Raw genomic sequence first — 12,718 nt, 5'->3', positions numbered from 1 at the left:
GAGAATGTACTTTTCTTTAACTGTTCCTATTAATTCTGTGTAATGGTAGTAAATATGGTAAATTATTTCTAAAACATGATAGATACTCGAAGGATTCATTATACTACATGTTTGCTGGTTTATGCTGGTCCTTTTGCTGGTTTATGCGGGTCCTTTTGCTGGTTTATGCTGGTCCTTTTGCTGGTTTATGCGGGTCCTTTTGCTGGTTTATGCTGGTCCTTTTGCTGGTTTATGCGGGTCCTTTTGCTGGTTTATGCTGGTCCTTTGCCAGCACATGACCAGCATATGCTGGTTTTTTCAACAGATGAAGATGATGTTACAATGTATAATGTTCTTGTAAAAAAGTGCAGCATAGCCTATTACTTTTATGCTGCCTTCACATAAATACGAGGTTGAAGGCAGTGTTAGCGAATTCAAATGAAATAATAATAAAAAAAATAATAAAGTAAAAAAAAACAAATTTCGTTAGAAAGACTATTAACCCTTTTTAGATGGAAAAAAAAATCACATTGACACCTTTTGATGAAATTGATATTTTTGAAAAGCTGACCTACAAAACACTGTCTCCGACGACAGGAGTAAGTAATACACTGATTAAAATTTAATCAGTTTGGCGGTTGTCTAAGATAGGCTAATTGGATGTCTGACCGCGGCTGCTAAATCTCCAGTTACCTCAGAGCACAGACTAAATTAGAACAAAACACTTTTTTTTTTTTTAAATCCAAGCTATCAAAATAAAAATAAATCGATACAACCGATTACGTATGCTATCATTTTGTTAGTTCAAAGAGAGTTGAGGCATTGTAGCAGTTTTCTTAGCGTTTCACTCCGTTACTATGGAAACTCGTCCAAACAACATCTGGCTGCCTCCAGCACGCGGAAGAGAACGATTCAAACAACTTTTAACAACTTTCGGTTGTGGTTACTAAAATTGTGTTTCATTGATATATTTAATTTGGGCTTGTCAGCACCTCCCCGTGGATTACCGCAGAGTTGTTTTCGTTCATAATGTCTGGACGGGGGTCTTATGCGCATCGTTAACAATCAACGCCAGTCATCCACTTTTGACAGCTTTCTGAACACGGTCACTCGAGGCATCACAGCTCACTTTGGGGCAGTGCGAAATATTTACACCCCTAACAAGGGTCACAGGGTGGCAAATCTGGAGCAGCTGGTGCATGGAGAGATATATGTGGCAGCCGGAACAGAGAGACTCAGAAAAATGGAGTAAGTTTATTCATCCACATAATGGTAACGGTGCAGTTATTTACAAGAGAGTAGCTACATTGCTGATTTTTAGTAAACCTTATTGATTATGAATTAAATTCATGTAAAATCTTAGCAGCCTAATACAGGGTAGAATAGCCTATAATAGGCGAACGTTAATATGTACAGACAGTACATTTTAATTGCATTTAATTTTTTACATTGATCATTGCAATGCAAAGCCATCAGAATAATATGCTTATGTTATATTATATTGACTTTATTCTTTCTCTCTTCTTTTTTTCGTTCATAATGTCTGGACGGGGGTCTTATGCGCATCGTTAACAATCAACGCCAGTCATCCACTTTTGACAGCTTTCTGAACACGGTCACTCGAGGCATCACAGCTCACTTTGGGGCAGTGCGAAATATTTACACCCCTAACAAGGGTCACAGGGTGGCAAATCTGGAGCAGCTGGTGCATGGAGAGATATATGTGGCAGCCGGAACAGAGAGACTCAGAAAAATGGAGTAAGTTTATTCATCCACATAATGGTAACGGTTATTTACAAGAGAGTAGCTACATTGCTGATTTTTAGTAAACCTTATTGATTATGAATTAAATTCATGTAAAATCTTAGCAGCCTAATACAGGGTAGAATAGCCTATAATAGGCGAACGCTAATATGTACAGACAGTACATTTTAATTGCATTTAATTTTTTACATTGATCATTGCAATGCAAAGCCATCAGAATAATATGCTTATGTTATATTATATTGACTTTATTCTTTCTCTCTTCTTTTGTCTTTGATAGCTATCATCACATAACAACACAGAAACCTCCAAAAAAGAAAAGTGAACCGGTAAGAGTCACAGTAACTACATCATTCTTGATAGAATGATAAAACAACATAAAACCTTTTCTCATTCTATCAAGACATGAACGATTAAAAAATGGGGACAACTTTATTCTATATGTGAAACATACCGTGGATATGTATGAGAATGTTTTGTACGTTATTTACAAGAGAGTAGCTACATTGCTGATTTTTAGTAAACCTTATTGATTATGAATTAAATTCATGTAAAATCTTAGCAGCCTAATACAGGGTAGAATAGCCTATAATAGGCGAACGCTAATATGTACAGACAGTACATTTTAATTGCATTTAATTTTTTACATTGATCATTGCAATGCAAAGCCATCAGAATAATATGCTTATGTTATATTATATTGACTTTATTCTTTCTCTCTTCTTTTGATAGCTATCATCACATAACAACACAGAAACCTCCAAAAAAGAAAAGTGAACTGGTAAGAGTCACAGTAACTACATCATTCTTGATAGAATGATAAAACAACATAAAACCTTTTCTCATTCTATCAAGACATGAACGATTAAAAAATGGGGACAACTTTATTCTATATGTGAAACATACCGTGGATATGTATGAGAATGTTTTGTACATCAGGAAGGTCTAGAGGAAAAAATATCCATGGTAAATCATAACATGTTTTCAGTATGATTATTACTGGTGTTCTTCATCCTACGTTTTTCTGTTATTGACTGATACATCTCTCCGGCAGAATATCAGTGTAAGGTTTACACAGACTGTAGCGGATGACTGATTTTATGCCCCTTGTTGCGGATAAACATGAAGTATTAATTGTATTGATTTCACTATAAAATCTCCATTCGAGTCAGCTGTTTCTCTTCATTTCAAACTATCAGGTAGCCTATGTGTAGGACAGTCTCTGAATACTAGGGGAGTTTTCTGACTACTCATAAAATTATTTTAGGTTATTAATCCGGATTCAATGCAAGTACTGCGCAAATGCTTTATGTTACTTATTAGAGACTCTTACCTCTAATTTCTGTTCATTTTCTAGCGTATACAGTAAAACAATGGCAAATTTCAAAACTTCCCTCCTTCCTTTACTCACAAGAACTTTATTCGCCCCGCCAGTATATTGGCTTAGTTATCACCTACATCCACTGATGTAGACCATTAAATCTTTATGCTGCCTCAGAAGCCAGTCCGAAATCAGCCAGTCCATCACAGCTGTTTAACTGTTTACAATCAGCTGTTGAATAATTACAAAAGATGTTGTTATGCCACAGTTAAACACAAGGGTGCTCAGCCCTGCTCTGGAGTTGTGTCTTCCCTCAGAGTTCAGTTCCACTGCTGCTCACACACCTGTCTGTGATTTTCACGCAAACCCCAGACCTTGATTATCTGCATCAGGTGTTTTTCATTAAAGTTGGAGCTAAACTCTGCAGGAATGTGAACTATTAGTCAGCAGTAGCACAATATAAGCTATTTGATATCTAAAAATATAATAAAAACAATAATACTTTGAAATATTATTGCATTTTAAAATAACTGTTTTGTATTTGAATGCATTTTAAAATGTAAATTTTTTTTGTGATGGCAAAGCCGGATTTTCAGCAGCCGTTACTTTATTCTTCGGTGTCACATGATCTGTTTTGCATAGGATTCAAATCAGCAGTCAAAAGATTCAGGCTTTGTACTATTCCAAGTTTGGACTATTTGAAGTGACTTGTTAAGCTAATAGTTTTTACAACCTTCCTCAGAGACCAACATGCAATGGACCATAATAGAGTAATAATCATAAAAATGCCCACTTAGAGTGACTTTGCTTGAGGTTATGGCAGTATATTTCACTGTCTGTCACCCTTTTAGCTCCTTGTTTCCATCTGAACAACAACCAACATAGCATTAAAGACGGCTGATTGAGGAAAACCAGATGTGTAAGGGCCCTAAATGAGCAGTGGAACAGTTATTGTCAGTGATGCTCAGCGGGGTCCTGTTCATTTGTCTCCACTGCAGATCCAACCTGTAGTTCACAGCAGAATAATTGTCCCAGCTCGATGGAAGAGAATCAGTAATGAGTCGTGCATCATCAAGTGAGCCCTGCTTTTAATGTGTCCCTATTGGAAGTCTTCAATGGCAAAGCCTCAGGCTACGGCAAAGTCTAATTCTTTAAAGCTGTAATACTGTCTAATGGTATAAAATCAGGCCGATGTTCTTTGCTTTAATTATTTATTTCTAATGGCATCTAATTTCCTCATGTTGTTAATTATTAGTGTATATTGGCTTTGTTTCTGATAACAACATATTTGGAAGCATAAATGTGTGGATTGAGGTCCTAAGTGCTAAATTTGATTATATCTTGTAGTGTTTTTACCAATGGAGATATCTTGGTTCCTCCAGCACGGGTGCTGATTCCCAAACACACGCTTGCTAGCTGGGAAAACGTATTGGCCACGGTGACTGAGAGAGTTCACCTTCGCACTGGAGCTGTGCACAGGTACAAGCTACATCTATAAAATGTGCATGTGTAAAAAGTACGTATAGTCAATGATGAGTGATCTCACTCCTTTCAGATTGTGCATGCTGAATGGGAGGCCTGTACGTGAATCGTATGAGCTACAGAACAACCACTATTATGTTGCGGTAGGGACAGAGAGGTTCCGGTCTTTGCCATATCATCTGGCCCCAAGCAAGGGAGTAATCCACAATATCACCGATGTGTGAGAAATATTATAAGACATGATAATTGAAATGACAGTAATTAACAGATGTATAATGCCCTTTTGTTGAACTTTCTTCTAGTAAAATTGCCATCATTAACTCACTTTTTGCTATTCAAAACCTGACTTTCTTTCTTCCATGGAGTACAAAAGGCGAAGGACAGAAAAGCACTATAGAAATAGTCCTAGTTTGAAGTCATATGATTGATTCTATGCAGGTATACAGAAATTTGAACAAGTTACATTACATTACATTGAAAGAAGTAAAAAATACAATAAAACAGTAATACTATCACTTATTTTGAAAATTATTTGAAAATATTTTAAATATAGTGTAATATATTATTAAAATGTCATTTATTCCTGTTATGGGAAAGCTGAATTTTCAGTGGCCATTACTCCAGTCTTTACTGTCACATGATCCTTCAGAAATTATTCTAATAATCTGATTTGCTGCTGAAGAAACATTCTTATTATTGTCAATGTTGAAAACAGTTGTGCTGCTTAATATTTTTGTTGAAACTGTGATGCATTTTTCAGGATTCTTTAATCAATAGTTAAAAAGAACAGCATTTGAAATAGAAATCTTTTTTGTAAAATCATATACACATCTATACATCTTTCCTGTCACTTTTGCTGAATAATAATATTTATTTCATAAAAAAAAAAACTAATACTGACCATTAATTGATTGATTGGTAGTGTATATTAAATTTAAAATAACCAGACAATACATTTAGTAAAATTAATATTTTTGTAAATTATAGAATGAGTAATAAAATGCCAGAACTGTCATAAAAAATATATTTTGGTTTCAAAACATGATACTGTTTTTCACAGAATAAAGAAAGCAGTCAGGTTTGGAACAAGCAGAGTACAAGTACATGATAACGGACCTTTTTTTTTTTTTGGTTAAATTATTTCTTTGTCTTCCTCTTTTTCTTAGGGTGAACAATGGCATTCATCCAGTTCTAAAAAAAGAAAAACAAGACAGAACTTTGGTAAGGATAATTAAATATTTTCTTTAAACTATTTAACAGATAAAAAATGTGTATATTATAGATGGCATCGATGTGATTACATTACATTATATATTATTATAGAATTTTTTTATTGGTCTTATGAACTATTCTAATTTGTTGAGATAGTTAATTGGTGGGTTTTTGTTAAATGTGAGCCAAAATCATCACAATTAATAGAACCAAAGACTTAAACTACTTCAGTCTGTGTGCATTGAATTTATTTAATACACGAGTTTCACAATTGGCTTGAATTACTGAAATAAATGAACTTTTCCACGACATTCTAATTTATTGAGATGCACCTGTAGCTATGAGAAGTGTTAAACATGGACTTGCGTGCAGTTGCCGTACTGTATTAAAGATTTAATCAGGATAAAACCGTATATATTAAAAGCTAACATAAGTAGTAGCATTTACAAACAACAGCGTATCTAAAAGTATGAAACAACAACAAACAAAAAACATAGGCCTACCATTAAAAGCCGTGTTTGCACAGGTTCTGCAGGATCCTCTTCAATAATATCCTCTGCTTCTCAATCGGGCTCAAACTGATAAGCGATATTAACGACGCCGTTGTTTACAATACAACCGGAGCACATGCCGCTGAGGTGAGGGGCAGGACGTTTAGACGCGCACTAGAGACGGTTTAGCCAATCACAACACACTGGGCTAGCTAACCAATCAGAGCCCATCGCCTATTTCTGAGGGAGGGGCTTCATAAATGAAGGAAATGATCAGCCCGTTCATGGGAGAAGGGACCAGCGGTGTGGAATAAAGGTAAATTGTGTGAAAAATAATGCTTTTATTTTTTAAAAAACAAAGCATTAACACATGTTAGACTGCACCCCATAAACACAATCAAGCCTAGAAAAACCCCCCACCCCTTTAAGTAAATATTTAATGAAAATGCTGGTATTGATTTTGCATAGTCAAAGACTAATAGGCTAATTCTTCAGAAGGCAGGGATGAACACAAGCAAATGAGCCTGTTTTGACAGTGTGGAATGCCATATTAGTCTTATTTGCTCTGTTCTTGAACTGTAATATGGAGATTAAACATAGCGCAGAGCTAATGTCCTGAACTAGTTTACAAGACACCGATCTTGATCAGCACCCATCCCTTTCCCCTCAGCCCGAAACCAGTTAGTGAGAAAATATAAATTGGCTACTGTTCATTAGTGTTGAAGATCAGATAGTTGAGAAAAATGTTACCGTCACATGATCTCAATGTCTCCAATCAGGCTGATATGTGGCAGTGCAAGTTGGGAGCGGGTACATTCACCTCATCAATCACTGTCTGTAGGAGGTATTGAGTTCTTCTCACCTCTCCTTTTTCAAACTGTCCCAACGCTCAGAGTTTGTGTTACTTGATCAAGTGAGAGCCGAACTCCCTCACCGGGGGAAGGCGCTGAAACCCTCCCCTGTACCCACAGAATGAGGATAAATTGTTTTGTGATAGTGCTTGATACTTTGGGATGGTCCAGACTACAATAAGAGCTAGACCTGGCAAATAAGTGATGGAGAAAAAATACACACTTAGTGGACTGGGACCCGGAGCTCTCCAAAGTAAAGCTTGAGACATCTGGTTATTGTGAATAAGAAAAATGACGGCAAACCATTTGCCTGTTGATGTTAGAAGGGAAAGCTCCTGTGGTTGTTCCATGTCTGTTGTAATTGATTTCTCATGCTTCATCAGCTTCATTGAGTGGAGGAAATAATTTGAAGAAAGTGGCCAATTATCTTTGATACAATGAAGATGGAATAGCAATCAAAGTCTCATCAAAGTGTCATTAAATTCCAAGGTGCAGTTCCATGATCTGTTTACATTTACCTGTAATCTGTATTTGTTGAGAGGAGAACAAACACTTTTAAACAATCACGTATTTCCTTTCCCTGCTGAGAATCTGTAATAGTAATTCAAAGCTTTACAATACCAGACAAATGTTTTGACAAATTTTGTTAAATTTGTTTCTCGCAAGCTTGCTTGAGATTCTTGATTTAGATCTGAAGGCTTATGTTTATGTTTTTGAAATTAATTTGATTTTATATGATAAATTTGAACTTCTTTACTAACCAGTATTTAATAAACATTTATACACATTACATATACACACCAAATGTCCCCACAAGGATAGTAAAACCTGAAATATTTGAAATTGTGCACGAGGGAAAAAAAATTAAAATGAGTAAATGATGTTTATCTGAAAGTGTAACAATGCAAACAGGTTTTCTGTAAGGGGTAGGTTTAGAGTTAGGGGATAAAAAATATTGTTTGGTCAGTATAAAAGGAATAGAAGTCTTTGGAAAGTCCCCACAATTCACAGAAACAAACTTGTGTGTGTATAAACACATGTATGTGTATAAAATGTAATTAATACATTTATTTATGAATACATTTAACATAGGTACATACAGTACATTTACTATTACTATTTATTATATTAAGTATTATTAATATTGAAAATATTAAATAAATTACAGATAGTCTTAGTTATTTTATATAATTATATTATAATGATAATTTTTTTTCTTTTTAACATTCTATTCACTGAAGAGTTCGGGGAAAAGGTGTATTGCGGCTTGAACAAACGTTTTCAGTTTTAATAATCACAAGAACTTACTTAGAATTTAGCACCAAATCAGAATGAATGATTTCCGAAAGGAACATGTGACACTGAAGACTGGAGTTAGAAACGGTTAGTTTTAACTTGTAATCAATCAAATAAATCCAGCCTTGGTCAACATTGAAGACTTCTTTTAAAAACATCTAAATCTTTCAAAAACATTAAAATGTAATAAAAAACATGTAAAAAAAAAACACCATTCAAAAACCAAAGCTTTGAATGGTGGTGTATATAATTATTTATATAATTATTAAATGAATAATTTACTTAATTTTATTAATTTGTAATAAAAATTAATTTAAAACAAAAATGTATTTGTAAAAAAAAAAAAAAATCCACAATTACATAGCATGTTATGTATGCTTTCTTTTAATCCATAGCAGGATATTTCCATCTCATAGCATTATTTCTTCAGATCTGGTATTTACCACATGAGGGAGACAAAGACTCAGCTATGGCCTCCACCAACCTGTTCGCTTACCTTATCCAATGATGTCATTCCAATGTAAACATTTTGATAATGAAATTGAATTACAGATTTTTTCTAATCTTCCCCTAGAAATCAATACAGTATACTTAAACCTATAGTTTTTTATTGTCATGTAAACTGCTTGGAGGGGCCTGTGTATTATTAGAAATCTCTCTCTCTCTTTTTGTTTTTTTTTGCACTGTATTTTTTTTTTTTCATGTGACAGAGCTGGCACTGCACCGGCAGATGAAAGCAGTAGCACAGCATTTGGTGTTTATTCTCCTACGGGTCTAACAGATGTTAAGCAAGGTGTCAGCAAAGTTGACACAGGTGGAAAAGTGCAGCAGCGACAGAGATGATCACACCCTCTTGTACTAGAGGCCACACATCCATGACTGTGACATGCAGAGGCAGTAAAGCTGTTCAGACCCTCTCCGTGGCACTGTAGGGTGTAACTGTCCCCTCATATCTCCCATGACTTGCTCATGTCAGACCTGCTGCCGTCCCCGCGGTGGCTTCCTGTTTTGGAGAAGCATTGGTTTCTCTAGGGGATTGGTAGAGACACCCATCCAGCTGCTCTCTGTCAGGCCTGTCCTGCGTAGGCAGGGGGAGTGGTTCGCTAATACAGCGGGGGGTCTTCCACGCCTGGCTTCAGAATCATTATCACATTGCTCTGGGTTGAAGCTACCATCCCCCAGCTTTCAGTGTTCTTCCATGCTTGAGTTACTGTAAAGGACACTACAACCTGTTCTTAGGCCCAGTGTAGATCTGGTATTAAGATAGCTGATTCCATCAGAAGGGGTCAGATAAGACACGTTGATTTTTATAGCCACTAACTTGCAAAATGCTTTGTACTCCGTTTACACCTGTATTTGGTGTTGTCCTAAAATGATCCACCAAAACTGATGTTAATAACAGGAGTAATAATGGACCTTAAATTAGTGATTAGTGGAAAATGTCCTAATTGGCTCCTCAAATGTACAATAGTCTTTTTTTAAATTTATTTTTTAAATACTTTTTACAGAAGTTCAATTTTACAAACTGAACTCAGACTTTCCACCTCCAAATGCCTTGGTTAAATGAGAACTTGTCTCACTTAGCCAGACTTAACTGTCAACATAAAGTCTGGTCCAAATTGTAGCTTGCAATCGGTAATAGTCGAACATTGCACATGGATGACCTCTCAAGTTCTATTTACGACTGGGAAACTCAGATAATTTTGGACAAGCTCAAACCATTTTAGACCCTGTTTACACCTGTATTTATAGTCGTCCACTTGTGATCAACTTGATGAAACACATCTTAATACCAAAAATGTAAACGGTATTTGATACCGGAGTTTCTGATTTCAACAGGCTGTAAATTTTAGACATGGTGGAAGAGAGAATTATTGCTGTATCGTAGTACACAGGCAGGGTCAAAACAATGGCAAACAGGTATATGGCAGGCAAAACACAAGAATATTCCTAGGGCTAGCGTAGGTCAACGATCGGCAGACAGAATCACAGGGGCGAGACTAGAGGGATAAATCCAGGAAAACAGGCAAAGATCATAAACTGAGAAAACAAACAAGGCAAGGCAAAACAAGGAAACACAGGCAGGATAACAGGAACTAGGAATAATAACCGGCTAAGCAATACTTGGCAGAGAATGGTTGTTTGAGTGAGTGTTATATAGTGAGTGAGTGCACACATCCATGACTGTGACATGCAGAGGCAGTAAAGCTGTTCAGACCCTCTCCGTGGCACTGTAGGGTGTAACTGTCCCCTCATATCTCCCATGACTTGCTCATGTCAGACCTGCTGCCGTCCCCGCGGTGGCTTCCTGTTTTGGAGAAGCATTGGTTTCTCTAGGGGATTGGTAGAGACACCCATCCAGCTGCTCTCTGTCAGGCCTGTCCTGCGTAGGCAGGGGGAGTGGTTCGCTAATACAGCGGGGGGTCTTCCACGCCTGGCTTCAGAATCATTATCACATTGCTCTGGGTTGAAGCTACCATCCCCCAGCTTTCAGTGTTCTTCCATGCTTGAGTTACTGTAAAGGACACTACAACCTGTTCTTAGGCCCAGTGTAGATCTGGTATTAAGATAGCTGATTCCATCAGAAGGGGTCAGATAAGACACGTTGATTTTTATAGCCACTAACTTGCAAAATGCTTTGTACTCCGTTTACACCTATATTTGGTGTTGTCCTAAAATGATCCACCAAAACTGATGTTAATAACAGGAGTAATAATGGACCTTAAATTAGTGATTAGTGGAAAATGTCCTAATTGGCTCCTCAAATGTACAATAGTCTTTTTTTAAATTTATTTTTTAAATACTTTTTACAGAAGTTCAATTTTACAAACTGAACTCAGACTTTCCACCTCCAAATGCCTTGGTTAAATGAGAACTTGTCTCACTTAGCCAGACTTAACTGTCAACATAAAGTCTGGTCCAAATTGTAGCTTGCAATCGGTAATAGTCGAACATTGCACATGGATGACCTCTCAAGTTCTATTTACGACTGGGAAACTCAGATAATTTTGGACAAGCTCAAACCATTTTAGACCCTGTTTACACCTGTATTTATAGTCATCCACTTGTGATCAACTTGATGAAACACATCTTAATACCAAAAATGTAAACGGTATTTGATACCGGAGTTTCTGATTTCAACAGGCTGTAAATTTTAGACATGGTGGAAGAGAGAATTATTGCTGTAGTGACTGTTAAGTTTTATTACAGTTACATTTACAGTTACATACCGTTACAACAGTTACATTGATTTGTCTTGCTGTTGCAGTCATTTACAGTTACATATGTGTATAACTATTTGATGCATATTGTATGTATTTTCCACTGCGCAAACAGCATTTATTTGACCGAAATTCCTAGATAGTGCAGTGAATGTATACACTAGTGTGGTTAATGTTTATATGGTTGTCAACGAATGCGACACAACATTTTATTCAATATTCATTGGATATTGACTTTCCATTTTGGCTTTAATAAGATTTCCCCTAGAAATAGGCAAGAATGAATCTGGCGTCCTCCATAATTTGTATTCTTTCTGACAACAAGGCACTTGAACCCGACAAACTTGTAATTACAGCTTAAGTGGAATGTAGGAAATTTTAGCACATGAAGGCAGCATTATTCTGGTCAAGATGCCCACTTAGATGGGAAGAGAATAATCAGACTAACATAAAAAGTGACCATCCAGAGTTTATTTATTTTTTTTACATGCTGTTTAGGGGTGGTTTTATTTGAAATAGATACAGATAACACATTAATTGATTGGTGTAGAAAAACTGAACGTTTTCAGAGATTGGATGGCATTAACCTGGCATCACATCCAGCCAAATCCAGTGATTAGTTCTTACTCATTGTATTAACCAAGCACCTTCTAAATGTGCATCTGTTTACAGGCAGACTTGTGAATCTCAACAGACAAGTGAAATTGCATAGCCACCCAATCAGATGGGAAATGCCAATTTTCGAGCTGTGTTGCCAGTTTTGTGCAACATGAGTCAAATGGTCAGTGAATGGACTGTGAGTGGTCCACCGGGAGGCTGTCTGCCGCTTGGACTAAATTAAAAGTGATCTTGACCTACTCAGAAACTCACTTACTCTCATTAATATTGTAACGGGGCTGACGAGACGTGAGACATGTGGATCCATCTGCAAGCTTTTATTTAAGAGACGTGGTCATAACAGGCAGGGTCGCAAACAGGTAAACAGGTATATGGCAGGCAAAACACAAGAATATTCCTAGGGCTAGCGTAGGTCAACGATCGGCAGACAGAGGCGAGACTACGAGACTAAAGTGATAAATCCAGGAAAACAGGCAAAGATCA

The 12,718-nt window shown here is 36.6% G+C and overlaps 1 protein-coding gene across 1 annotated transcript in view; it reads left to right on the top strand.

Moving 5' to 3' along the window:
* The first annotated feature begins 1,688 nt into the window (after positions 1 to 1,688).
* The window catches only part of LOC107594718 (doublecortin domain-containing protein 2C-like), a 37,392-nt gene continuing 26,362 nt past the window's right edge, over positions 1,689 to 12,718 (top strand). The window contains exons 1-6 of the mRNA XM_016284876.1: positions 1,689 to 1,737; positions 2,024 to 2,072; positions 4,063 to 4,139; positions 4,412 to 4,543; positions 4,620 to 4,766; positions 5,713 to 5,767. Coding sequence (XP_016140362.1) covers positions 1,733 to 1,737; positions 2,024 to 2,072; positions 4,063 to 4,139; positions 4,412 to 4,543; positions 4,620 to 4,766; positions 5,713 to 5,767 — 465 coding nt within the window. The 5' untranslated portion in view covers positions 1,689 to 1,732. The remainder of the gene's footprint in view (positions 1,738 to 2,023; positions 2,073 to 4,062; positions 4,140 to 4,411; positions 4,544 to 4,619; positions 4,767 to 5,712; positions 5,768 to 12,718) is intronic.

The sequence above is a fragment of the Sinocyclocheilus grahami genome, unplaced genomic scaffold (genome assembly GCF_001515645.1).
Source record: "Sinocyclocheilus grahami isolate Dianchi unplaced genomic scaffold, SAMN03320097.WGS_v1.1 scaffold189.1, whole genome shotgun sequence".
Lineage (NCBI taxonomy): Eukaryota > Metazoa > Chordata > Actinopteri > Cypriniformes > Cyprinidae > Sinocyclocheilus > Sinocyclocheilus grahami.
Note: the sequence above shows the minus strand (reverse complement) of the source record. Positions and strands in the feature narration are given on the sequence as shown.